The sequence below is a fragment of the Ptiloglossa arizonensis genome, chromosome 6 (genome assembly GCF_051014685.1).
Source record: "Ptiloglossa arizonensis isolate GNS036 chromosome 6, iyPtiAriz1_principal, whole genome shotgun sequence".
Taxonomy (NCBI): domain Eukaryota; kingdom Metazoa; phylum Arthropoda; class Insecta; order Hymenoptera; family Colletidae; genus Ptiloglossa; species Ptiloglossa arizonensis.
Genome location: NC_135053.1, coordinates 13,327,869 through 13,354,999, shown reverse-complemented (window position 1 = coordinate 13,354,999; position 27,131 = coordinate 13,327,869). Strand labels below are relative to the sequence as shown.

The following is a 27,131-nucleotide window of genomic DNA, read 5'->3' as shown; positions in this document are numbered from 1 at the left end:
GAAGGATAGTCGAAGAAAAAGGGAAGAGAAACTGATGAGAGAAGTACGTATCGACCTAAGCGGTAGATACGTTTCTAAGACCACCAAGTGCATTCTGCCTCGAATGCAGAACCGTTTGGTGTTGCAACCGAGTGAAATTCTCGAAATTACCCTCCAGGTTTCCCACACTTGTGGGTCCACGATATTCGCTCAAACCATTGTGTAAAAAGTAAAAAGCATTCGATAATTTGTCGATGTACTCGTTATTTTACGGTATTACTAACCAGAGTAACGTTACTTAAAAGTTTACAAGTATTAGAGTTCTTGCAAGGGCTTTGGACCATCGTTCCTAACTTTATGACGTCGGTCATCAATGACCATCGCGTGATAACTACGATGTTAACCACCGAGTGAAATCGATGGTCTCAGATTGCGTTTAACGACAAAGACAGCGAAGAACAACAAGAAAGAAAAAACATCGATTTCGAGGCAGCAATTTTTAAATATCGTTCCGTGGATTACAACAACAACGTCCCTAAAGATTGCAACAACAAAGAACGGAACACGAGTTACGTTTTTAAAACGTCCAATGAAAACGACTCGGTAGAGGAACGGTTGAGGTTATTCTCCGGACAATGAATTACGCCAGCCACGACCACCGCTCTCGCGTTATGTCTGCTTGTCTCCCCGCTTGAAAGACAGACTGCCTCTGACTTGCAGGTACGCGTCGTCTTTCACCCAAACACAACAGGCGGAACGAGCGATGGGAGGGGTGGGGATAGCCGAGAGAAAGTGGGTGGAGCGACCGGTATGGTGGGGATAACCGCTCGGTGACCTTGAACGGTTCGTACTTCCCGCCCCGAATGTAAAAAGGAGAGCAGTGAGAGATTAAGTACCGGCTAGTAGCCTCGATCACCGTAACGATGAGTGCGCCACAGGTGTCGCCACAAAGGCAGCCGCCACCGTTCGTTGAAAATCACACTTCCCGTTAGACGGAAATCCGTTCCACCGGGTGGACGGGGTACACGGAAACGTGGAACACGTTCTTCGACCAGACCGGTCGAGGTCCTCGTCAGCGACACCTGCAGCCCCTTCTGTTTGCATGGAAACTCATTTTCGTTAAATTGCCAACGAGCTCGTGGCCACGACCGCGTTACGACAGAGCCGAGGTGCGCCACACCACCTGACGCGGTAACCTCCGCGAAACAAAACCCCTTTTCACAGTTAACCCACGTTCCAGAGCAAAGAATGTTTAATATCAGATTTCATACGGGATACACGGGGGCGGCAGACGGTTTGTCAGAGGCGACAGGAAGGAGCACGACGCTTGCCAAGGCCACGGTAAAAGCCGATATCAAACGCGACGACAGCTTTGTTTCGTCCGGAATAATCCTGCCAGGAATCCACAGAATACCGCACCGTGGATCGGGCTGCGGAAGGCTTCATCGGTGAAACCTGGCCAGACTCCGTACACCCTTACGAGTCGATCCTCTTCTTTTTTCTTTTTTTTTTCTTCTTTTCCCCCCACGGTGTTCTTTTTTGCCCTTCAACCCCCGTTTTTGCCGCTCTGACGGGCGGACGGGTCGAGCTGCGGCGGTGGAGGCAGGCTACGTCCCTCGAATGTCTGGAAAGATTTTATTTAACGAAACAGACCGCGGTGATAGGATTCATGAACATCCCGGGGAGAAAATTCCCGTGATATGGGGACCGGAGAGGAAAGAAATTCGACCAGCGTTTATCTTTTACCTTCTTTTTCTTTTTCTTCGTCTTCTTCTTCTTCTTCTTTTTCTTCTTCTTCGTCTTCGTCGTCCTCTTCTTCGTTTCGTTCTCGTTTTTCTTTTCACGTGGTAGATTCGCGAGTCGTTCTCAAGGATTTTACCGTCGTTTGATATTTTTCACCGGAACGAAATTACATTCGAGCTCGCGGAGATCTCGGTTCGATTATAAGAGAAACGTACAAGTGTATCGAGCCCGGTCCATTAAGCGACGCGGTTGTATTGTCTCGGGGAAAGGTGGAACGAAACAATTTGTTTACAATCGGTGATCTTCGATACAGTGTTCCCCCTTTTTGCGTAACGGTTGTCCGATTGTCTGCGGATTTGATGTCTTTGAACTTTTCTTCGTGAAAATTCAATTTTTAATCGGGCTACATCCCACTGGGAATAGCTTCATACGTACAAACCTTGCTCAAGTTTCTCCAGAAAGTATAAGCTTGTTCCTCAAGTTATTTCATTTTTCTTGGTGAAAATGAAATACGTTTTTTTTAGAGCGTACAAACATTCTATTAAATTATATATTCTCCATATTGGAAAACGAAATCACTTTCCAAACAACCCAATATTACCCGTTTGAAAAACAATTTACAAAAATAACACGTTCCAAAAGCACGTCCATGATCTTAATCGTTCCCGAGTCTCAAAGTAGACGTACAGACGGAGCAAGATCCGGTTGAAAATTTCGATTCCTTCGAAACTCGTTTTGAAAACGAGTAAAAACTTATAACATATGCGCAACACGTATCTTAACGAATCGACAGAAAGAAAAACTTCCCAACGATACCGATTACGATCACTCGGTTTCGATAGACGTTGCGAGCTGAACGCGATATTTTCCAGAGCGTTGTAACCGGTACGAGTTTCGCGAAAACTTGCAAAGAAACGCGAACGAGACGGCTGAAAGGCAGCTTTCGCAACGGTGTGACGTTCGGGGCTGCTCCCTTTCGATAAAAATTCCAGCACGGTATAATTACGCGGCGCAAACCGTATTTCAAAAATACGTTAACCGTCGTCGTCCGCGCGACGTGGAAATTATCCGAATAACGCGTCCGGGCGTACGAGATAAAAGGATGTAAACGGGAGTGCAAGAAACACACGCGTCGCACGGGCACGTCAGTCCGCGTGACGAGAAAATTCGCTCAAGGCCCCCGGTGCTGCGTTTAATTGTTTGTGACAGCGCAAAATGCGATTCTGTCGCACCTTCGGGGACGAGGACGAAGGGTAGAAGAGGGTGTAGGGTTGGAAAGGGGCCGAGGGGGGCAGGGTGAGCGCGTGGGAGGACAAAATAAAGCACTCCGGTATATTTTCACTTCGCTCGGTTGTTCCTCGAAAGCGAGCACGTCGTTTCGCCTCGTTCGGGAGCAACCAGATGTTATTAAAAATTCCATCTCGACGAGGCGGCCCTCGGGAGATTCGAGGAGCGCGCCCGTAATTAGACAACCGACACTCGTTCAACGGGTCTTTCAATCAAGCAAATGGAGAATTCCGCGGAACGCTGCGCACTTTTTCCATCGGAACGCATGCAGGCTGATTATGCGCTCTACATGCGCCCACACGAGCACCTTCTTTCCGCTTAATGATTCCGCGTTTATTCAGTGGTTCGTACGTTAATGTATTCTGCCCCAAATGCTCGCCCGTAACAAGGGTCTTTAAGCGTACTTACGCATGGTGTGACCCGCCGTTAAAACAAAAAAAAAAAGGAGAAGAAGAAGAAGAAGAAGAAAAAGAAGGGGGAAAAAATTGTGAAAAAGAAATAATTTTTTTCACGAAAAACGGAAAATGGAAGGAGAATGGAAAAAAAAAAGAAATGCATAATTCGTGGAGCTCGGCGATCTCCTCGGGTAGAATGTTTTAATATCGAAAAACTGGAACGTCGAAGCGAGCGGCGACGGTGGTTGGTTATTCGTCGCAACAATTTTCAGTGACCCGGTTTCTGAACAATTTCCACGATCGTATCGAACGATGGAAACGAACTCGTTTAATCTGTCTTTTTCTCTCCCTCTCTCTGTTTCCCTTATTTGCGTTTTCGAACCGCGAATTACACGGTTTTCGATTATTGCTAGTATTGTTATTATTATCGATGATTGTTATTACTTCGTTCGCGCAGATGTGGCTCACGGTAACTTCACACCAGAGGAAGCACCGACAACCGAGTCACCCGTTCAGAGCGACGTCTTCGTGGAGAAAAACGGTGCCGCGGAGGGTGAACTTCCGGTCTCGACGGCGAAGCACGACGACCCGACGTACATGGCGGTCGTGATCGGCGTGCTAACCGCCGTGATCCTTCTGCTCGCCGTGGCGATATTTCTGATTGTCTCGAGGCACAGGCAACGCAAGTGTTTCGCCAGTCCGATGACTGGCAAGGCGCCATCCCATCTTGGATCTACCTGCGCCACCGTCGAAAAAGGGGCAGCGTTGATGGCGTACACCTTGGAGGACGACGAAAGGTGAGACACTCTCGTTGCTGAGATTTCTTTGCTCGAAATCACACAGATAGGGCAAACTTTGCTAACAGAACTCGAACTCGACAAGATACCAAATTATAGTCATTTGAAATTATTTAAAAATGTATCCCTTTGACGTCAAAAATAGTGTACGACTTGGAGGACGACGAAAGGTGAGAAACTCTTGTTGCTGAGATTTCTTCGCTCGAAATCTCACAGATAGGGCAAAGTTTGCTAACAGAACTCGAACTCGACCCACTTGATAAGGTACCAAATTATCGTTATTTGAAATTGTTTATCAATTTATCCGTTTGACGTTAAAGAATAGAGAACGTTGATCTCGTTGCTGAGATTTCTTCGCTCGAAATCTCACGGATAGGGCAAAGTTTTCTAATACAACTCTACTCATCTGTCAATGCACCAAATTAACGTCATTCGAAATTATTTAAAAATTTATCCCTTTGACGTCAAAGATAGTGTACGCCTTGGAGGACAACGAAAGGTGAGAAACTTCCCTGGAAATCTCACAGATAGAGCAAAGTTTGTTAACAGAACTCGAACTGGACAAGACACCAAATTATCCTTATTCGAAATTATTCAAAAAACCTACCTCTTTGTATTGTCCGAAAATACTCTATAGTATTTCCACGCGAAAGAAAGTATTTCGATGAAAGTCACGTGTCTCGCGAATGAAACACTAACGCCCGCAAGTATTTGTGTTCAATTGTGCAGGATTAACGATAACGCAGGTTTTTTCGGTCCTGTGCGGTATAACCGGTTACGATAATAAACTAATCTTCGGAAACGTTTCGCGCGTCCGCCGTCGATTGTTTACAGAGACTCGCAACGTTTATTCGATACGGTTCCTTTAAATATTTGTAATCGAGTAATAACGTTGCGATACCGGGTGCCGCGACGCGTCGTTAGGATGAAAGGAAACGATGTGGACACAAAGGATTTGCGGCTCCCGCTGTTACAGTAAATATTACTACTAATAATATTGGCTTTCGAGATAGGCCTACGGTTTCGCGTCGATTTCGCGTCTACCTTGCGCAAACATCAAGGTTTACCGATTTTAGTACCTTGCTTAGGTCCCGACGGAACCATGTTTGCGAACCGTCGGCATGAAATGGACGCAACTTCGTCGGTGCATCGACGGGAAGCCGATATTATTAACAACGGAACAATGTATTTACAGAATACGCTCGGTTTCGATCTGCCGGTGGATGTATCGCTAACAACCTCGAGACGAAAAAGAATTCGTTACCCCGAATATTATTTCGCCGAACAATTCGGAAATAAAACATCGAAACTCGAACGAACGTGCCGAATCCGTCGATTGCAAAGTGCAGTTGCATTATTCGTTACCTTCGTCGAATAAAGACAATTCTTATCGAGTTCCAATTTATACGAGATACGCAACGTACAGTGGCTAAAGTCTTTGTAACACAACCTGTACTAATTTTCACTCCCGTGCATTAATTTAATACTAATTTTCACTTCCGTGGATCAATTTGATACTCGATTTCACTCCCGTGCGTTTCTCCTTTCGTCTTCTTCTAAATCTGTGCTCCGTTCCCTTGCACGGAATCTCGACGCGACAAAGGCACACTGTTATTATTATTATTATTATTATCATCATTGTTATCGTTAATACGAAAACGGAAACGGTCGTGATTCCCTGTACCGTGAATTACAAAACGCCCGCGTTCGCAATGAAAACTCTCGCTAATAACGCGAGATCCCGCGACATCGGACCGGGAACTTTACAACCATTCACGGTGCGTACCGCGACGACCGGAAGTCACCTTCCAATAAACTTTCCATCCGCCAGGGCTCGTTAGCGAATGTCCAATAACGTCCAATAACGGACATCCTCGGGCGATATATCGGGTTTATACGGCACGAATGTCTCCAGACGGAGATCCAGGGACCGCGTCGTAACTCGGCCGCGACCTGCACGTTTCAACATTGATCTTCAACCTTGGGCGCCGCTTTTTGGAAGCCGATATTACCATTCCGTGGAACATCCTAAAAGTGGAACGTGTAGCGTACGGTCGTTTCAAGTACACGTACGAACGTTTTACCGCCCTTTGACGAATATCTGACGTGCACTCGAGTTGAACGGCGAAACATCCAAGCAAAAAGTGCCCCCTCGAAAAACGGGATGCACTTCCGTCCTCGCTACAAAAGACTCTTTAAGGTTGGCCTTTCCACGACGTTGTTTGCCCGTGACGGACCGTCGTGTTCTTCGTGCACGGTTTCCCTATTTATTCTTTTAAACAACACACGGTGGCTCCGACCACCGTGACACGGATGTCTCTCTCTCTCTCTTTCTATTTTTTTACGTATTCTCTGTCGCTCCGTCTCACTCGTTCTTGCGACGGGTAGTCGAAACATTTACCACGGAGACGAAAAATCCGTCGACTCTCGAAACACCCGAACTGACTCGTAACCGGTACGAATCCGATGGAACGATTCGTATTCGTGTCTCGAGGTTCTTCGATCCCTCTCTCTCTCTCTCTCTCTCACTCTCTGGGTATCGATGCATACCTACCGCTCGCTTGAGCATCAATTTAACATTCCTCGTCACCAAAGAGACACCGTGAGATATTTCATATCTCTGCGCGCCGGGGAATTCAGTCCTTCGCATACTGTTGCGCCCCCGCGCGATATTAACCCTCCATGCGCGAGCGCGCGAGCGAGCGAGCTCGAGCGCGTTGCAATATAACAACCCTTACCCAGACACGGGTATTTCGACGGCGGCCTATTTTTTCGTTCGAGCGCCGCGAAAAAAAAAAAAATACGTCGAATCGTTCACCGAGTTCCTACGAATTCCACGAACTCGATTTCGTACATTCTTTGGCTCTGCTTGGAATTTCGAATACATTTTCGAGGGTAGAAACGGTACGTTTGTGCAAGGTAAATCTCGTAACGCGACCAGTTCGGATAAATTATAAATTATCGGGTTGTTCGGAAAGTGGTTTCGTTTTTTTTTGGTTTTGGTGAAAATGAAACACGATTCTTTTAGAGCGTGTAAACATTTTATTGTATTACGTACTCTCCGTTTTGGAAAACGAAACGACTTTACGAACAACCCAATAACACAATAACAACCCGACCTTCCCGGGAAACGTACGCTAGTCTGATCGGTTTTACGTTATTTCGTTTCTTTATCGAGCTACAGAGCTCACTTTCGGTTTTCTGAACGAAACGATCGATATTCATCCTCGAGTTCGGTTAAAGTTTCACATTCTGGACACTTACGGTTATGTAATTTATATTGTTCTATTCCTTTATCGAGACACGGAGGTTTACTTTCAGTTTTCTGAACGTAACGACCGATATTCCTTCCCTAACTCGATCAAAGCTTCAAATATTAGACTACATACGGTGATGTAATTTCTATTATTATTTCATCGAGACACAAAGGTCACTTTTACTTTTCTAAATCTAACACCTATCGAATACAGTCCGAAATAAATAAAATAAGTTCTCGAATAAATTATCACGGTGTTAGAAAGTATCATCGACGAACCTTACCATCGTCGCAACTTGTAAGACAGTTTCGGTAATCCGACGTAACCGTACTTAAACGTTAAAAATCCCCGAACAATTGAGCCTAATAACCGTAAAAGTCGTACACGAGGACATCGTTCCAAGTAAAATTTACTCGAGTATCCTCACGATTATTAATTTGAAACCTCGTTTGGTGAGCAATGCTCTCCGTGTCTCCAAGGTCTGCGAGGATCTCGATGGTCTCTGTGTACACACGTACGTTAAAGTTACCTCTGTTTCGCCAGATACGCCGGCGGGTCCCTGCCGACGTTGCCGCGGGATCTGGGCAACCGTCTCCTGGACATCGTGAAGCTCGACGACTACCAAGAACCGTACCAAGCGTTGAAGTACGCCCCGTACTACAGCTACAGCACAGTCGTTATGGAGATGAAAGATATGATGCTGAACAACAAGGGCACCAATATCAATCACTCAGGTATGCTGGGTTCGAACACGGTCCCCCTGTGTGCTCGCGCGCTCGCTCGCTCGTGTGTACACTTGCACGCTTACGCGCGGCCACTACGCGTACAGGGTCGCGCACGTGGACGCGTGTCGCGCGTATAAATATACGGGGCGATACACATTAAACGCTCGCCACGAGTACACACCGAGTGCCGGGTACACGTATGCACGTGTGTACCAAACAACAAAGCATTCGCCTGACCGCAATCAATACACCCGGCCCCCTCTTGCCCGTTCTCCTGTGCCCGTTCCTCCTTTGCTATATCATCCGCAGCGGTGTACGCGAACGGTGCAGTTGACACATCGTACGATTATGCGGTACCGGAACTCGGCACGGTGCCCCTGCTCAACCAGGACGGCACAGGACGCGGGCCTGCCGTTTCCAGCGCCGCCAGCGACCAGGACAGCCTCTTCTCCAAGACTTCTTCCCGCGGTAACAAGACGGAGGACAAAAAGGTACGTTCGCCCTGTTGTTCCCGTATCCGTGGTTCCGCGTTCGTCGACTAGCTCGCGCCGTGAGTAAACTTTAACGACTACCTTCTACCCCGTGGACCTTTTACAGTTCCGAACTCGATTTTCCCGTACGCTGGGAATCAACGTTCTTCGATAATATCGACGAAGAAGGCTTAAGTAACTATTTAACGTTTCGCGAGTCGGAGGAGAATAGTGCAAGATTGGGTAACTTGTAAAATGAAAAAGGGTAACCAATTTGCGTGAAAAGGGGTGAGATATGTTTTCACATGTTGTTGGAAATGTATAGTAAGTGGAAGTAAGTGAGATACGAAGATTTAGAAGGTTTAAGTAAGTGTTTAACGTTTCGCGAGTCGGAGGAGAATAGTGCAAGATTGGGTAACTTGTGAAATGAAAAAGGGTAACGAATTTGCATGGTGAAAAGGGGAGAAAGTAGTTGCAAATGTATAGTAAATGGAAGTAGGTGGGATACAAAGTTCTAAAAATATCTAGGACGTTGAAACGAAAATGGGAACAAATTGAATAGTAAAGATTCGTCCATAATACTGCAAGCAAGAATAACCTGAGCAGTTTAAGTAACCTATTCGACGTTTCGCGAGTCGGGAGAGAGAGTAGCGTAAAATTGGGTGATCCGTGAAATAAAAGAGTAAATATTATCACCTTTACGGGATCAATTCACGGTGCAAGACACTATCTAAACGAATCGAGCGAAACGCGTAAACTGGTACACGGAATGCGATTCGAGCGAACAAACTAGCATCGATCGAATATTAATTCCACGCGCTATTCGCTTTTGTACTTATTGTTTCGCCCCCGTTTAACGCGATGTGTCGAGCACGGGTGAAAGAGGCAATTGTACCATTAACGGGTCGGACTCGACGGAGTGGGAATTAAAATTATTAACGTGGTGGAGGGGACCGATATTTTCAAAAGCGTTTCGCGCTCGGGTGTCTTAATACGATTTCGCGTCGGTAGGTTGTAACGAAACGGCGTTGAAAAGTATGGCGACCGATAAAACGGTATTTAACTAGGCAGGATGTGGTATAATCGGTAGGTAGAATCGAGAACAAAGTACACCGGGTCCGCGGTGCAGGAATTCAACTACTTTATCGCGCGATCCATAAATAATGACCACCCTTGGCCGAACGTACTTGCATTTCTACGGTAACCATTAAACGCGCACTCCATTCGTCGAGGGAAAGTTCGCAATTAATAATTTAAATCAATATGGCGGAACGAGTGCAGACCATTTGGGGTGGATATACCTCCCGTGGGTACGGTATAACGTACCTCGTATCCGGAATACCGGAGCGCACTGCAAACGGGGGGTCGTGGGCCGACGTGGGTAGCGCGAGGGACCGGGGGCGGTGGGGGACGAACGTACGGGAAGAGCGGTAGGAAAAAAAAAACACCGAGGAGCTACGCACCACCGACGTCAAACGCGCGAGACGCTCCCCAGGGTTCCCTTTTGGCATAAAAAATCACCGGATCGCGACTAAAGGTCAATAGAAGAGCGACCGGGATCGATAGCGCGCAGCTACCTACGAATTGGCCAATAATAATCGAACGATGTCGATCTCGTGACGCTCGACGATACAGTGGGTCTCACTCGTAATAAAGACGCCGGGTATCGATACTTCGCGCGAAACTCGCGAAGCTTCCGTCGATGTTTATGCATTCTTTATGCACGGGAACGACGCGTCGTAAAGGACAACCGGTAAAAGTTTACGTCGCCCGGTTATAATGCGTACGCGGCTTAAGGACGGTTCCGGGGATCGTTCGTTGAAACTGTGGCGGCGCTACCCACGTTTGCCACCAGAGGGAAACTCACCACCAACCGTTTCCCGCAAGTTCCCGCACCTGCTCCGATCGGTATATATACGATCTCTTACCGATCTTCCAATGTCCCGGCGTATAAGGCAGGGCCTGCTAGGATGCCTTACTGACGAGTCCACTAGCAGGCCCGGGATGAAAAAACGCTCTCCCCACTCCTTTTCCTTATTTCCTTTCTCTCATACACTTCAACATAGAGGCGCCAAAAAACTGTACCGGTGTAAAATCAACGGAATTCCGGAAAGTTCGCTCGAAAATGGCGGTTAATTGACTCTGGATTTTTAAGAGAAACCGAGTACTCACTGATTACCGAGTAGTAGAGAGAAAAAGTGTCCGAAACGATGAAAAGATACAGAATTGGACATTAAACGAGGAAACAGTATCATTGAGAGAACACGAAAGAAATCGATTTCTGAAAATAATCACGTCCGAGCGAAAATTACACGATATCGTTATTCCCCTTACTTGTCCAGAAACCGAGACCTCGAACATCGAACACGGTTCTCTGTACGCTTCGCCGCGGCGATATCAAGGTGCTCGTCACGGTTCTCGAGCCTCGCTGACGCGTAACAAGTAGCACGCGGAATGGAGGGGGGTTATTCGATGACAAACAAATAAAGTATCGCGTATTCAGCAACGTTTCCGCGCAATCTGCAGAATCATTCGATTGATCGGTTCGCCGACGTATAAACGAACTGCCGTCAACGGGATGCGTCGAACCCTTTCGCGGATACCCTCACGAGCGACCCTCGTGGAATGTATCATCATTACGCGGTCCGGTGGCTTCCGGGCCAGTTCGCTCTGTTAATTGCGGAGAGAAAACGCGTCGTGTAATCACGTTGGCAATCCTATCTTCTCTCTCTCTCTCTCGTCCACTATCTCTCTATCTATCCATCTGTCTCTCTCGTTCTCCGTTCCTCACCCTCGCGCTGTCCACTCGTTCCTGTTTTCGTCTTTGTCGACTCGCGTGCCGACATCGCAGAAATATTACGTACGGGGGCGGGTGTACGGGATACCGTAGAGAAAGAGAGAGAGGAAGGGGCCCTGGCTGGGTTGGTTGATTCGGCAACCTGCGCCTAAATCGTACCGCCACGATCTGGCGGAATAAAAATACGCCGCGCCAAATTTGTAGCACGCCGGTGATTTATTTCTTCCAGCGTGTACGCGCGGAGAGCACGAGTCGGCGTATTTTTCGAGAATACCGGCCGGTCGACCTCGTCGCGTGCATTTTCCAACGGATATCGAACCCACGGATACCATCGAATCCTAAATCAACGAGCATCGCGCGCACGGTAGGAACAGATCGACCGATCCGGATTGCCGGACAGGAATTCAAAACCCGAATCTATCCATCGAGGCCGGATTCTTTTTTCGGAAATATAATTTTCCTCGATGACTGCCGTCCCGTCGCGCCGCGATTGTAGAACTACCCGGGGCCGAGCGGATGCAGCATTTCATTCTTTAGAGTGGCGAATATTTCGTTTATATCCCACACCGACCGGCCAATATCGATACCTCGGATCGAACGCGTGTACTCGATCGATTAAACACGCCGACCGTATTTCCACCCGGTCTCGGGAACTTTTAATAATCGAAGAAGTGATCGTACGTGGACACGTTGGCGAAGGAGATACCTTTCGAACGGTAATGTTTGTAGATTTTAGAGAATTTTTTGGAATGAATGCAACAATGATCTTAAGGGTGTCAATGTCAGTTTTAAGGACTGTCTTCATATTGACGCGGAAGGGTCGTTCGCCACGCGGTCAACGTTTTGTTGTTTTCCTTTTGGTTTTCCTTTCTAGTCGAGTTCCAAGTCCAGAGTCACGAAAACCACACGACACTGTCGTTGTTTATATCAAGATATATCACTGTATGCTTGTTTGTACGGACTTTGTATTCTTATATGTACGAAAAGCATACTACTAGATACGCGAGATCCATGCATATTATAATAAACTAGATATTATAATCTGAACTTTACAACAGAATTAAATTAACGGTACGCAAGGAACTCTGTCACTCGAATTTGAGTTGTTCGTCCTCGCCAATACCAGCGGTTCGGAAGACCGTTCCATTTTTCGCAAGAATGTGCATCGTTCGAAGCAACCGGAAAACTAGACGCAAAGAGACGAGACTGAACGAGGATTCTTACTTGACAAAGGTTTGCCCTGAAAACTTACAAAAATCGTTCGAAGCGACGCGAAAACGAAAGCTAAGGGCAAGTAATTTTTCTCGAAAAAGTGGAAAAATCGCGAAAACTAGACGCAAAGAGACGAGAACGAACGAGGATTCTTACTTGACAAAGGTTTGCTCTGAAAACTTACAAAAATCGTTCGAAGCAACGCGAAAAATAAAGCTAAGGGCACGAGAGGGAAGAAGCATCAATCTCTTCTTACTCCACAAACGTAATTTTTCTCAAATAAGTACAAAAATCGTTCGAATTAACGCGAAAGGGCAGAAAAATGTAAAGTGCGTTCTTCTATTTGACAAAGATTTTCCTCGAAATAGAAATCGTTCGGATTAATGCGAAAAATAAACGCGAGGGTACAAAATTGACCAAGGATCTCTCCTCTCTCTCGACGAACGTAACTTTCCCCGAAAATTTACAAAAATCGTTCGAAGCAACGCGAAAACAAAAGCTAAGTACACGAGAGCGAAGAATCATCGATCTCTTCTTACTCGACAAACGTAATTTTTCTAAAAAAAAGTGCAAAATTCGAATTAACATGGAAAACAAACGCAAGGATACAAAATTGACCAAAGATCTCTTCTCTCTCTCGACGAAAGTAACTTTCCCCGAAAATGTAATTCTTCTCGAAAAAAAAGTGTCAAAATCGTTGGAAGTAACGGGAAAAGGAAACGTAACGTGTCGCGGGAAACTAATAATCGAGAATCCCGCGTTCGAAAAGCCACGGGGAGTAGAAAAGTCGAGATATCGAATTGCAGAGCGAGAATTCGAGCCGGGATGAACGCGCTCGCGACGTCAGCCGCCGCACTCGCCGACGGAGTAGTTCCCATCGGTTCCCCTCGAGTTCACGTCTGGCCATCGATTCCTTCGTACGGATCCTCCGCCCCCAACGCGGGGAACGTGTCTCGTATAAGGCGCGGGATCCGCTGTGTAACCGACGAGTCCGCTACATATAAGACCCGATAGTGTGGGGACAAGGCTCCTCTCCTCTACCTTTCACACTTACAGCCTCTTCGAACGGGCAAAGAGCTATTCAGACGACCGTCGGATTCCTTCCCCCTAAGCCTAATATTCGAAAATGACTGCCTACCGAATGGAACGTTCTCTCTTGGAGTACGTACGGTTGAACGATGGATTCTCTAACGGCGGCCTGATCTCTTCTTGGCACGAAGAACTCGCCCACGGTGTCTACCGTACTACCGGGATTTCGAATCGGTTGCGCGATTTCCGCGCGGCGTGCAGCCAGATTGATTCGAGCACAATGCTCCGAAAGTGGTCGTCTACGTCGGGACGTCTGCGAGTGATTGACACCCGACGCCGCCACTCGAAACAGTCAAAACATTTCGGGCCGAGCGCGTCGGGCCTGGCCTTGACGCATCGTAGCGACGCCAATCATTGTCCTCCACCCCGATGTGATCCGTCATTAGACCGACGAAACGGTCGTCCTCCGTCGAACGCTGCATCGGGGGCGGTGGAGTTGTCGTCGGTCTCGTCCCTGTGTTGCCTTTACAATGGGTGCCGACAAGTCGAAAAGTTACGCCCGTCGGGTTCGTTCCGATTGGTCTTTTTACGTCAGCTTCTGGTCGCGAATACCCGGTTCCGGTGTTTCTTTTTTTTTTTTTTTTAAACACGTTCCGTGCCCGTGTGCACCACCGACTGTACGCGTTAAACTTTCTGTTCGGATCCCCGTCCACCGTCGATTCTACGTTTACTCGATGCGTTGAAAATGTATAATTTTTAATCGGGTTGCTCGGAGAGTCATTTCGTTTTCCAAAATGGAGAATATACAATTCGATGAAATATGTTTACACGCTCTTAAAAAATCGTGTTTCACCAAAAAAAAAAAAAAAAAAACGAAACCACTTTCCGAACAATTCAATGTATTAAGTTCAACACCGATGAATACAACAGGTTTCCCATAAGTTTTGTCGTTCGACGAGAAACGAAGCTATCACTTTCATCGTGTTGTTTTTCTATAGACGGTACTGTTGTTTAACGAACACGCGTGAAGTTTCCTGTAGATCTGTCGACACGTTCGTGTATTTACAGTTGCTCGAAGTCGAAGTGTAATATTTCTTTACAATGGGAAAGAACCGACGAGACTTGTCGAACAATCTGGCATCTCCGGCGAAAGAAGGAGGATGAGGACAATCCCTCGTCAAGGATTGCCATCCACGTGCTACGGTGATCTAGAATAAAAGAATACACCAGATCTTCACTGGACGAATCGTAGACCAACAATCGACCGATAAAAACAAATTCCCGATAGCACGGGCGTGGGACGATGTCGGTATCGAGTATTCGTTACAGAAGTATCGGTAAATTGTCACCGAGTAGCCGAAGTCCGATACCTTTATATTTTCTGTAAAACGGTCTCGAATTTCCGGTACACCGCGGGACCTCTGGTCTCGATTTCGTTCGTCAACGATGAACGTTTCGAGGAGCTATTACGAACGCGAAACAATCGAGACCTCTCGTAACGTGTTCTCGACGAAACGAGGAACCGGTGGGGTTGTCGCGCGACAAACTCGAACGACGAAGGCGATGACTTACGCGAGGGGAGATCGATCCCGAATTTATAGCAGTGATCCTTCCGTTGAAATAATTGTAAAGTCTGTCGAGTTCGTGTAACGCGTCGCGGCGAATTTACGGGGGTGGAAGACCAAACGAAATAATTCATTCGCGGTCCGCCCTCCGCCACGACCCTTTAACGTCCACGCGAGTTCTTTGCGCGGTTAGCGTGATCATAGATCGTTGATTATCGGTGGATATCACGAACGATGCATTGTTCTTTCCTGTTTCAGTCACCGACTCAACAGGAGGTACTTTCGGCCCTGAAGAGACGTCTGGAGCAGACGAGCGTCCCGCTCTTCCCACGGCATCGCCTCCGCATGCTCTCGAAACTTGCCGAAGGGGCCTTCGGAACGGTAACGACATCGTTATTATGTCCGGGCATATATCTATTTTAAATTAGACACGCCGATGGGACGGCCACGAGCGACGATTCGTCACGTCCACTTTGATAACGGATTACCACCGCCGTTAGTTTTGCGTTGTTAACGCCCCTCTTAGAACACCGAAACCACCGGTTGTTACTTCGTTGCCACGTAGAGAGGATAGACTGCGCGCGAACTCGATCATCCAGATCGTTCACCGATACGATTCAACGTGGACTCGAAACGATACGTTCCTCGAGAAAGTGTATCGTATTCGTAAACATCTAACAACTGTTTTGAAGCTTTTACGATAAAAATATTAGGTCATTCCGTAAGTAATGTTTTTTGACGGTGAATTTCGGTGAAAAGAAATCACCCGATAAATAGCCATTGACGTTTTCGTTTGGAATAGCAGCATAAGACCCACTTTTCGTCACCGGTAATAATCTGATCGAGAAACAAACGATTATTTTGTCGATCCCGCAGGGAAACATAAATTTCGTGCACTGGTTAGAAACCGTCAGTTCACGCGGTACCCATTTTCCCAGTTTCCGATACTTTTCCCAATTGTATTAAATGTCTATGGACGGTACTGCTGCTACTGCCTAATCTCTCAGCAATTTCATCGGTAGTTAATTGTGGTTCTATCTCGATTAAAGCTTTCAATGCCTCAGGATTAAACGTTGTTGGTATCGACCGGATCTCGGTTCGTCGGAAAGGTCCAAATCACCTTTTCGAAATTTGGAAAACCATCTTTGACACTTTCTCAGATTCGAAGCACGTTCACCGTACACTTCGCAAATGTTTTTCACCATATCGGTTATTCGTATAGCGTACAATGCTGCAAACGAAGTTCGCACACGCTCGTTTTCAAATTTTTTTTCAAGTGAAAAATGTCGATCTAACTGCATCGAGCGCAACCGATAGACTGTCGAGAGAGCACTCTTTAAGCTACATAGAAAGAAGTTTCTATAAACACATCGCCGAGATGCGATTCGAGTGTTAAATTAAAGTACGATAAGAGACGACATTACTTATGGGATGACCTAATATATACATATTTAATCCTTTGGACCCGAGAGGAGACCCCCGGTCGCCACCTAATTCAGTGTACCATTTCCGACCCGGGAAAACTTCGTGGTTTTGAATTCAAATTTAAATATTACGTTTTTGTAGAGTGTAAACGTATGTACGCGAAATACATAAAAATGTTCCGTTCCGGATTAATATTACGACTTAAAGGATTTTCTCGAGTCGATTTCTGGTAGCAAACAATCATCGAGTGCAAAGGGTTAATCACACCAGCCTTTGCACACGCAATAAACATCGATCGATCGTGAAAGTTACATCCACGTAGCAACGCGACACAGAAACACAAGAAACCTGTCGAAAGAATATAAAAATTGAAAGAATATTCGTCCGGGCAATTATAGACGAGAAAAGCGACGTGACCGAACATCGACACGTGTATGTATTTATTTTTCATACAAAAACTTTAAAACAATTCTAAAAATTTATTCCGTATTAAGCGCGATTCCATTCTTGGCGAAACTTCGAACAAGTAACCGATTTCGAAGTGTTCGCGATAATTCGATCGGCTGTAATTTGCCCGCAAAGTTCAAAAGCGTTTCAACCATCCATCCATCCAACCATCTATCCGTCCCCTGTTGTTTTCGCGGCGTTTGAATCGACGATCGGAGAGATTCGATCTCTTGAGACACCGCGAACATATTACATATACCGCAACGTCGAACCGTGTCTGGGCAAGTCGCGTAACATTATCATGATACACTTCCTGCGCCCGAAGTGTCGCTTTACCTTGGCGAGGAGCGCGCGACACGACGCAGTGGCGTCGCTACTGAAATACCATCGAGGCCGCAGAGGGTTAAATTACAAACAGCCGATATTGGAACGAAGCTGCGGGGTGTGCACAAGCCCGGGAAGGCATCGTGGACGCGTCGCGGGCGTCGATTTCGCGTCGAGCTGCGTACGTAACACGGGGCGTTCGAAAGGCCCTCCTTGCTACAGTCGGTGAACGACGACAGAGAAATCAATCCGTTTGTTGGCGGTACGCGGGCAATTCGCCGCCGGGTGACGCGCAACAATACGTCGATTAACGAAGTGTCCGCCCTGTTATTCTTCCAGTTACAATAGCGCCTCGTCTGGCCTCGTCGAGGATAATCAGTTTAGAACGCGTTAGAGCGGCTAATAATTCCCTTTTGTTTCCTGTTCGGGCGCTGGCACGTCGTTAATGATCGCCACGAGTAGACACTACTGGCGTCGCGTAACGCGTTTCGGCCGCGTCAGCAGCTACCGGTCCGCGTTCGCGACTCGCGCGCACATTTCGCGACTTTCAAAACGAACGCGTCAATCTCTCTCTTTCTCTCTCTTCTCTCTCTCTCTCTCTCTCTCTCTCTCTCTCTCTCTCTCTCTCTCTCTCTCACGCACGCGCGCGCTACGGGAAATTAATCGTTTCACCGCGATCGGAACACGGTATGCCCGCGCGAAATTGCGAAAATTTTTACCGCGCGTACGTGCAATTTCTCCTCGCTCGGAGGCAACGAAGCGATTCCTGTGATTTTTTCTTCCTTCTTTATTTTTGTTTTATTTTTTTTATTTCTTTCGTGTGCGTACAAGGTGTATCCTTTAAACCTCGAACACCGGATGGCTCCGACAACGACCCACTGTCCATAATCGAAGGTCATTTCGCGCGGTGAAAGTTCAGACGTTGTACCATTTCGAAGGGAGGTTTCAAATTTTCCGGTTATTTTACCATTTCTTGATATCTTATTCCGCGATAACGAAAAAGAAATATACAAGTGTACACGTATAACGTGCCAGCACGTACGTACGTGTAACGTAAATACGTATTACAATCTTTACCGTGCTTCTGCGCGTTGTGCACACCCGGTATTGTTATTTGTTCTTCGTCTCGCTGGTGTATTAAAGAAATATTTGAAAACTTAGTCTTCGGTCAGATGTACACTTGGATATTAAAAATGTTCCGAAAGTATTTCCCGCGATCGAGTAGAATAATTCGTAGACACCCGAACGAAAGAAATTGGATCTCGATTCTATATCTCAAAAAAAAAAAAACTCAACCCGTTCGTGTCCCGTTCAAATGCTCGCGGGGACCCCGGTAGTCAGATTTAAACGACCTGCAGGAAGTGTAACGTGAACACAATTCTTCTAAAAAAGTCGCGAAGAATTGAACAACGAATATTTCGCGTTGAAATTTCACACGCACACTTACACAGACCGTTGCAAATCACGAGTTGCAGTTCCATGCAAAATTGTTATCAAAAAAAAAGAACTCTTTACGAAATTCCTTTATAAAAAAAAAAAAATGATACCTTCACCGGATGTATGGAACCGAACGAGATCAATTCGATCGCACACGGGCAGGGCACGGTGTGCTCTGCGCATGTTGATCGTTCGACTTCCGGTCTCGTTGATGAAAATACCCGATTCACCGGCGAAAGTTTGCGCGATAAATTCGCGAGCAACGAGTAAAATCGCATTCGGCCGTCATCCATTCTCGTTAGACGAATTTATGATTTATAACGAGCCACGTTGCCCCCGCGTTTTTTATTCCGGTAATAAACGCACTTGGAGGGGGGCACACGGCGAACGAATTTTTTCTTCGTTATCCCTCCCCCTCCCAGACACCCCGCGAAACGATTTTCGTGTAACGCAAACAAATTATGCCCCGTAAAGGTGTACGTGGCGGAGGCCGAGGGTATCCCGGAGTACGGGACGACGACCACCGTCGGCAAGCGTCTCGTCGCCGTCAAATTTTTACTACCGGAAGCCAGCGAGAAGGAGAAGTGAGTATACCACCACGCCTGTCTCTATCGTTCCTCCCGTGCAATTTGCATTCCGTTTCGTTGTTGCAACCGCCTCGATCGTGCCGCCCCACGTCTCGTTGTTCCCCCGGTTCCGAGCGATAAACATTTTACAACCACGATGAACGCGCTCGATTACGCGCCACGTGACTTTTCTTTCTTTCTTTTTTTTTTTTCTTTCGCAAGAATCGTCGCGCTCATCCCGGGACGAAAGATCACTCTCGAAAAGAACGCGTACCTCGAATCGAAACTATTTGGTTTTTCGGAAAGTAATTTCGTTCCTTTTTTATTTTTATGAAAATGAAATACGATTCTTTCAGAGTGTGCGAACATTTTATTGAATTACAAATAGTCTTCAATTTTGTAAAACGAAATGACTTTCCAAACAACCCGATATCTCGCCTTACGGGCAAAAAGTAACGTAGGTCGTGATACAAAACGATTCGTAGTCGCAACGAGAGACCGTCGTCCAACGCCCGAACGATCGTACGTAAAATTCATAGCGTATCTTCGTACACGAGTGTCCCGGTTTCTTCCGAAAGCGAGGACACGGTTCCTCTCCCTCCACGAGAGTAGCATGCCGCGTCGTTTATAGAGGAAACCCCACGGCGGTGAAACGTCCAGATATACCGGCGAAGACGATCGTTCTCGCAGCTATCAAGCTAGACATCAGAAAAAGGCCAGTTCGATTCCACGAATGGAATAGATTTGCATACAATGACCGGGGAGATAGGGTATCGAGAGTTCGGCCGCGCGGTTCGTGGCGACGCGAAAGAGGAGACCGTTGAGGGCCACGGGGAACGTGGGGAGGTTAACAGGGAGGAGGATCACGGAGGATGGGGAGTTAGGGGGTTGGGCGGAATCGGAGGAGGACGAACGAATCCCCCCCCTGAAGCAGATGACAAAGCTTCCTTCCGACGAAAATCGACGACGTCCATCGGATATCGTAGTAGTTTGGGCTTTTGTGAACGAGAAACTCCGTGTCGTCGTCCTTCTCCTCCTCCTCCTCCTCGGAGGGGGCAAAAGTGAAGTTTCGTCGGCGCGAATGAGTTATCTGATGTTTGCTGAAAGGGGACCGGGAATCGTGCAAAAAGATGATTCCCCCTCGAAGACTTTCAAGCTCCGGCCAGTTTGTAACTAATTCCGACGATATCGCGCGGAGCCGTTTTGTGCCCGGTGGCTGCAGAATGGATTCGTTCCTCATAAAAGAGATCGTAACACGCTCGTCGCCATCGTAGCTCGCGTGCACGTTCGAACACGGCGTTTTGGTCTTGTCTCTCGCGTTAATCGCCGAATTTCCCCGAACCGATAACTTCCTCGTAACGGTTATCTTCCGAGAGCATTACTTCGCGTCTTCATCGGCTAACGGCCGAGGACTTAGGTCGACGAAACGATCTATAGTTGAATCTACGGAGCGTTCGAGGTACTGTGAAGGAAAAATTCTAAGGGGGAGAAATTTTTAGCCTTTCTCGGGGACCAACGTGACCATTCTCTACGTTCGTAATACTTTTCGCGTAGACGAAGGGAACCTTCTTTTTAACGCTACGTCTCGTAGTTTTTTTTCGTATCGCAGGCAAGCGTGTTTCGTTAACTTCGAGACGACCCAAGGTCAGGAAGGAAAGAAATGGAAGTCGTTACCGATAAATGCAACCTTGCAAAATGTTCGACCTGTTTCTTTTGTTCTTGAAAAAAGTGCGACATCGTAGAACGTTAAAGGTCACCTTCGTTTCTCGAAAAATATTGCACAACGTAGAGAATTGTCACGCGGGTGTTATCACGTTGATTGCAAAAAACCGGTAAAATTTTTTCCTTTTTTACACTTTTTTTTACCACGCGCGAGAGAAACGCTCGTAATATCGCGAACGACGATAAATAAATAAAAATCGACGGTAAGGGACGATTCCTTGTGTAAAAGTAAGTGGAAAATGTGGAGCAAAATTTTGGCGCGCGAGGCTTTCGAGAAAATTAATTTTGAAAATTCACCGAGTACACGTGACTCGATGCAGCTCGACAGTACTTCTACTTGTGTTGATTTTTGTAAACGTCGATGGCAGTATAGTGTTCTGTTTAAATTCATTTCGATCAGCTCGAAGATAATAAAAGGGCCAGACCAATACAGGCATAAATAATGCAGCTTGGTATAAAATAATGCAACATCTACGGCACGTGATCACTTGTACTTGCAAGACGATGATTACAATTAATACCACGGGAGAGAAACGGAATATGAAACGCAAATATCGATAAACGTGTGTCGAACGATACACGTTAGAATTTACAAAACACGTATAGAAGTGAATTCGGGAACAAATATAACGAAAAGACCTTGTGTAAACACGTGTCCTGTTTACCTTCAACGCTGTATGTTTCATTTATGAGCAAGGACCGACTATGTAGTTATAAACACTTTCCAGAACAGTGTTCCAATCAGCAGGTCCATACATAAATGCATATCTGCCATTTATGCATTTGTGTGGTCCGCCATTATTACTTCAAATAGAAACTATCCCAGAACTGTATTGAAATTGGTAAATGCGCACCGCTGTTATAGAGGAAATGGCTGATTCATAGAATATTATGAAAGTGTTCGCAATCGGTAAGTTTACGCATGAGCTATGAACAATTCGGTATAATCAGCTGCGGTAACTCGGTTTGTAAAACGAAAACGACCGTAATATAAAATACTCATAGTTCGAACATAAAGTAGGATAAATATTTCGATAAAATTTTTACATCCCTTACTTAAAATCAAATTGTCCAAAGAAAGATCGATTTTTATCCGATTGCATTTTCATGCAGTCGACAATCTTGGGAAACATACTCGTGGAACAGTTTCTTGAAATATCGAAACGCAACATATATGCATAGACATTTTACGAAAATTGTGTACAATGAAAATTGTCGTGATCCTGAAAAGTAACTTGTACTTAAATTTACACTTAACTGGTAGCGACGACCAACATGGCGGCGCGTCCGTGCAAAAAGGTATCGGGCGCATGATTTATCGCGCGAAACGATCGTTTCTGTTAATACACTCCCACAGTCGCTTTATCGCGATTTGTGTAAATATCGGGTGTTCCCGAAAGGCGCGCCTCGTCGTGAATAAATAAAAAAAAAAAAAACCCACACACAATCCCGATCAGATCCGTTGGTGTTGCCACGGGTTCTCTCCGCGCAACAAGTCTCCCGCCGCGAGGATGACTTATCGCGGCCCTATCTCGATCAGGGGGCCCCCCTCTCTCTGCTCCAATTTCCTCCGCGTTCTTTTCCGCTTCGCGCATCCAACCACGATGCAAAGACAAAGACACGGTTCTTTGGCTTCTCGGTTGCACTCTCACGGGCCCGTGAAACCTAACGCTCCCCTCTCCTACTCTCGTCCCCTCTCCAATGCTCGGTCATTGGATTCGAAAAAGGACCCCCCGTTCGCTACAGATAAGAAACGTTCGCGCGCGTTACGGGCCCGATATCGCGAGAACCGGACGACTGGTCGCATCGGGTGCAACCCGTGCCCGAATAACGAGCCCCCGTTCGAAGTTTAAACGTCGTGCCCCCTCCCCCCAGCCACAACCGGTGAAAAACACCCAGCCACGCTGCATTCTTCGATTCACGGAACGATATATGATTTAATCCGCCGCGTTTGCGCGCTCGGCGGCCTTTTATATTCCCCAGTCACGGTCGTGCTTTGTTTGTTATCGAAAACAACGCCATTTTTCTCGGGACGGGTTTTGTTCGACTCCGATCTGCCCCCACCCACCGTCCACGTTCCCTTGGGCGCAGGTTGTTCGAACAATGCCGGAAAATTTTGCAACGTACCTATCGCGTACGATTCCCCGATAGTGTGTTATCAGACCCCCATCCGAGGGGGTCTTTGTTCCGGGAAATTTGTTCGGTTAATTAAATGTTCGACGAGGTTGTATGGAGGAGAAACGAGACGTTTGCGCAAACATTATCGAAAAGTGTAAAACACACAATAGCAGGAGGTCGTCTTTTTACAATATTATTCCTTTTCCACGGTAAAAAATTGTAACAATGGATCGTACCGGGGCTTCTCTGTTTCCTCGATGCGTTTCTCGGATCTTCTTCGACCCATCTCGCGATACATTCACGATGAAAGTTAGTAGAATAGATCGAATTGCTTCTGTAGCTTTTTTGTAGAATAAAATTGGAAACACCGGTTCCACGCGTCTGTAGCTTCGATTACGGGGAAAAGCAATTAATTATTACGAGGGCGATCGGTCAGGAAAGACCCAAGGAGTGCACCAAGGTCAACCGAACGCCCGGAATCGTGTAGTTTTCATTTCGTGCACGTGCGTACTTGGCGCCTATCCACCCTCGCCTGGTTTCACGACCGTGAATATTCATTGGAAAAATTAATTGTGCCGCTCGTATCCGCCCGTAACGAAGATTGCGTTAATGAAACTGATGGAACGATAGGGAAGGGAGGAGGGAGAGCTCGACGAGCACGGACCGATACGCGATAAATGCGAGCTGGAACGTCGTCGTCGTCGTCGTTGTTGTCGTTGTTGTCGTTCTCGTTTCACGTTGTCGCGGTTAATGCGAGTCACCGTTGAGGATGCCTGGATGTTGCGGACCCGCGAACCTATCGTTTTGCATGCGCGGTTCGGCCTCGCGGAAGGCCGTTGCTCTCGCCCACGCGGCTCCGAAGATGCCCCGCGACGACGCTACGCACCAGAATTCGCAGTTTATGGGGAATCGATAACCGGGGTCTGGTAGTTTTGTTAACGGCCGCATTAAGCTATCACGCGAGAGTGCCATTACCAAGTCGATCGTAAGTAAGCCCGAAGTAACGATGCTGCGTGGAAACGCGCCGGTTGCCGGTTGCGCGTGTGTATACGCTCCTGGGAAACGAGTGGGGTGGGGTGGGGGTAGCGAGTGTAGTTTCCTTTACACGGAAGCACGTCACGGACCGCCCCTCTCTCCCCCACCACCTCCTCATCCCGGCCCTGGACTAATCGAATCGCCCCGAGTCGTTTGCTCCGTACGAGCATGCAAACGAAATGTCGAAACTTCCGCGCGAAAATCTTACGGTTATTCCGCGAAACGGACACCGGTTGGACCGAGCAATGCTCCATTCTCCCCGTGTAACAATCTCCCGAGTTTTCTCTGGCACCACGTTGTAAAATCCGTTCCCGTCTCGCGACCGTGTCGTTCTCCGCCCTTCCCGCTCGTGTTTCCTCGTTCTCGTTCGTAAACGGTACCGGGAACGAACATTTCCGCGAAACTCGCAAAAAATCTGAACGAAGGCGACGTAATCGCGACTGCGCGTGAACAAAGGAAGAAATCGATCGGTGATCGCTCGAACGAACGTTGTCTGGAAATTACCATACAGATCGAGCCAGGGTGACTGAAATCGTGGAGGTATTCGCGAGCAACTCTGTCGGTTACACTCGATGTTACGGAAAATAACATTTACCGTGCTATTTTGGTAGCCAAATTTATTGCACCGTTCCGATAGTTGAAGTAATGTTTGTCGTGAGCGTTATTCCGAGAAGCCACCGTGTTGCACACGGTAGCTGAAATGATAGTTATTATCTATATTATTCCCATGGACCGCTATGTTGCGCACGATAGGTATACGATAACAAATTTTATTCGAACATTTGTCGCGATACTCTCGCAGAAGAGAAATACTGTGTACGATCTTCTATAGACTACAAAATAGTATAAAACCGATATTTGAAAAAATGTCTGCAGCCTGCGACACGATCGATCCGACGAATACAATGATTCTTGGCAACGCTCGAAATATCACGAAAATGAAATGCAAAGGCACGAGAGCGACTTTTCAAAGTTCCGCGCACGGATTGAAACCCGGTATCTTTCAACGATCGAACTAGACCATCGGTAGATTCCTTCTCTGGAAACGAAATATGGTTCGTGAAATATAATGCACGATTCATTGGCCAATACCTGTACACGATCGAATCTGTTAAGGTTGGATTTCCAACGGGACGTCAGGATTCTAGCCGCTTTGGAGGATCGCAATATCGCCAGAGTCCTGGGAGCCTGCTGTCGCGAGGAGCCGTACTGCCTGGTGATGGAGTACCTGGAACACGGGGATCTCTGTCAGTTCCTCAAGACTCATATCACTGCCGAGGACGCCCATTCCATGCCGATCGGTGTCAAAACGCTCAGGTAATCACCGATTCCCCTCTAAAAATCACCAGATCCCCTCCAACGAACCTAAAACACCATTGAAAACAAACTATATATATATATATATATATATATCCTTTGTTTCACGGACGTCGTTCTCAAAAACGACTCACAGGTGTCACCACTCAGGTAATCACCGATTCTCCTCTAAAAATCACCAGATCCCCCCAACGAACCTAGAACAACACCATTGAAAACGAACCGAAATATATATCCGTTGTTTCACGGACGTCGTTCTCAAGAACGGCTCGCGGGTGTCTCGCGTCTCGCGAAAATTAATCGGTCGCGGGGGCGGATTTCAATGCAACTCCCCTGCGAAGCATCAGCCTCGAGTCGCCCGAGACCCGAGATTCAGTTTCATCCGCTGTGGCAAGACGTCGCAAAGTTAACACCCGATAAGTTTCTCTCAGACCGGAGTTTGAAGCGTTTATTAATCGTGAGCGACGTAGCCTTCGCGCAGACACCAGAGGGGCGGAAGGGGAAGGGGAAGGGGACCTCAACGTTCCGTCGTTTCCACGACCCTGCTCTGCCATCCAACATCACCGCCCCATCCCGACCTCTAGCAAACCCCCTGTCGAGCGAAAAGCTGCAGAGTCTCGCGCGCGCCCAACAACTTTTCCTTCCTCCGCGACTAACGCCGTTTCTACGTTTCAGTTTCAACTGTCTCATCTACATGGCGGCTCAGATCGCGTCAGGCATGCGGTACCTGGAGAATCTGAACTTCGTGCACCGGGATCTGGCTACTAGGTGAGTACGGCGGAAGTTGGCCCGAACGTATCTACAACCCGGTTAACTCTCTCCTCCTTCCCACGAGGATGAGCAGGCCCGTCTTAGGCAACACGGGGCCAAACTATCCTACGCGCGAATGTTTTGTCGTTCCGTGAGAGATACGTAAACGTTGTTTCGACTTCTCCCGACGACGACGACGACGACGACGACGACGAACACCGTTAACGCGCGCCGAATCTACGTGTAAACGTCGCTCTTTAATCACCTCCGCCTTCTAGAGCCCCGCCACTCGTTCGCGAATCCGGTTGTTCGACTCTCCTCTCTCTACCCTGTTTCGCGATGAGGAGTAGCTAAGTGGAACGAGGCGGCAACCTCCCGGGCGCTAATTTTCAGAATACTTAAACCGATTACCGGGAGGGATTCCTATCCTCGAATTGTAATTTTCCGCGTCGCTCGCGAGACGAGCGCCGCTGAACAGGGAAGACAAATATTTGTGGCTCTCGTTGGGAGACGTTCGAGAAACTACCCTCTCAGGGTCTTTACCTTTTTCGACACGGAACGCAATTTACGCGGGTCGTTTCTCGATCACGTCTCGGTTGTGATCGTCCCGAGGAGATCATTTTTTTCATAACGTTTATCGGAAATACTCGTTGGTGGTAACAAGTCTCCCGTTGCACGAGCGTCCACGGTTTCGCGTTTTAACTTTCAAGATTGTTCGTTTGTTCTCGCAGCAG

General features: G+C 47.2%; 1 protein-coding gene across 1 annotated transcript in view; it reads left to right on the top strand.

Annotated features, from left to right (window-relative positions):
* LOC143148303 (discoidin domain-containing receptor 2) overlaps window positions 1-27,131 on the top strand; it is a 247,667-nt gene that overhangs the window by 209,267 nt on the left and 11,269 nt on the right. The window contains exons 8-14 of the mRNA XM_076314517.1: window positions 3,862-4,201; window positions 8,002-8,192; window positions 8,493-8,674; window positions 15,515-15,637; window positions 19,364-19,473; window positions 25,447-25,647; window positions 26,323-26,415. Coding sequence (XP_076170632.1) covers window positions 3,862-4,201; window positions 8,002-8,192; window positions 8,493-8,674; window positions 15,515-15,637; window positions 19,364-19,473; window positions 25,447-25,647; window positions 26,323-26,415 — 1,240 coding nt within the window. The remainder of the gene's footprint in view (window positions 1-3,861; window positions 4,202-8,001; window positions 8,193-8,492; window positions 8,675-15,514; window positions 15,638-19,363; window positions 19,474-25,446; window positions 25,648-26,322; window positions 26,416-27,131) is intronic.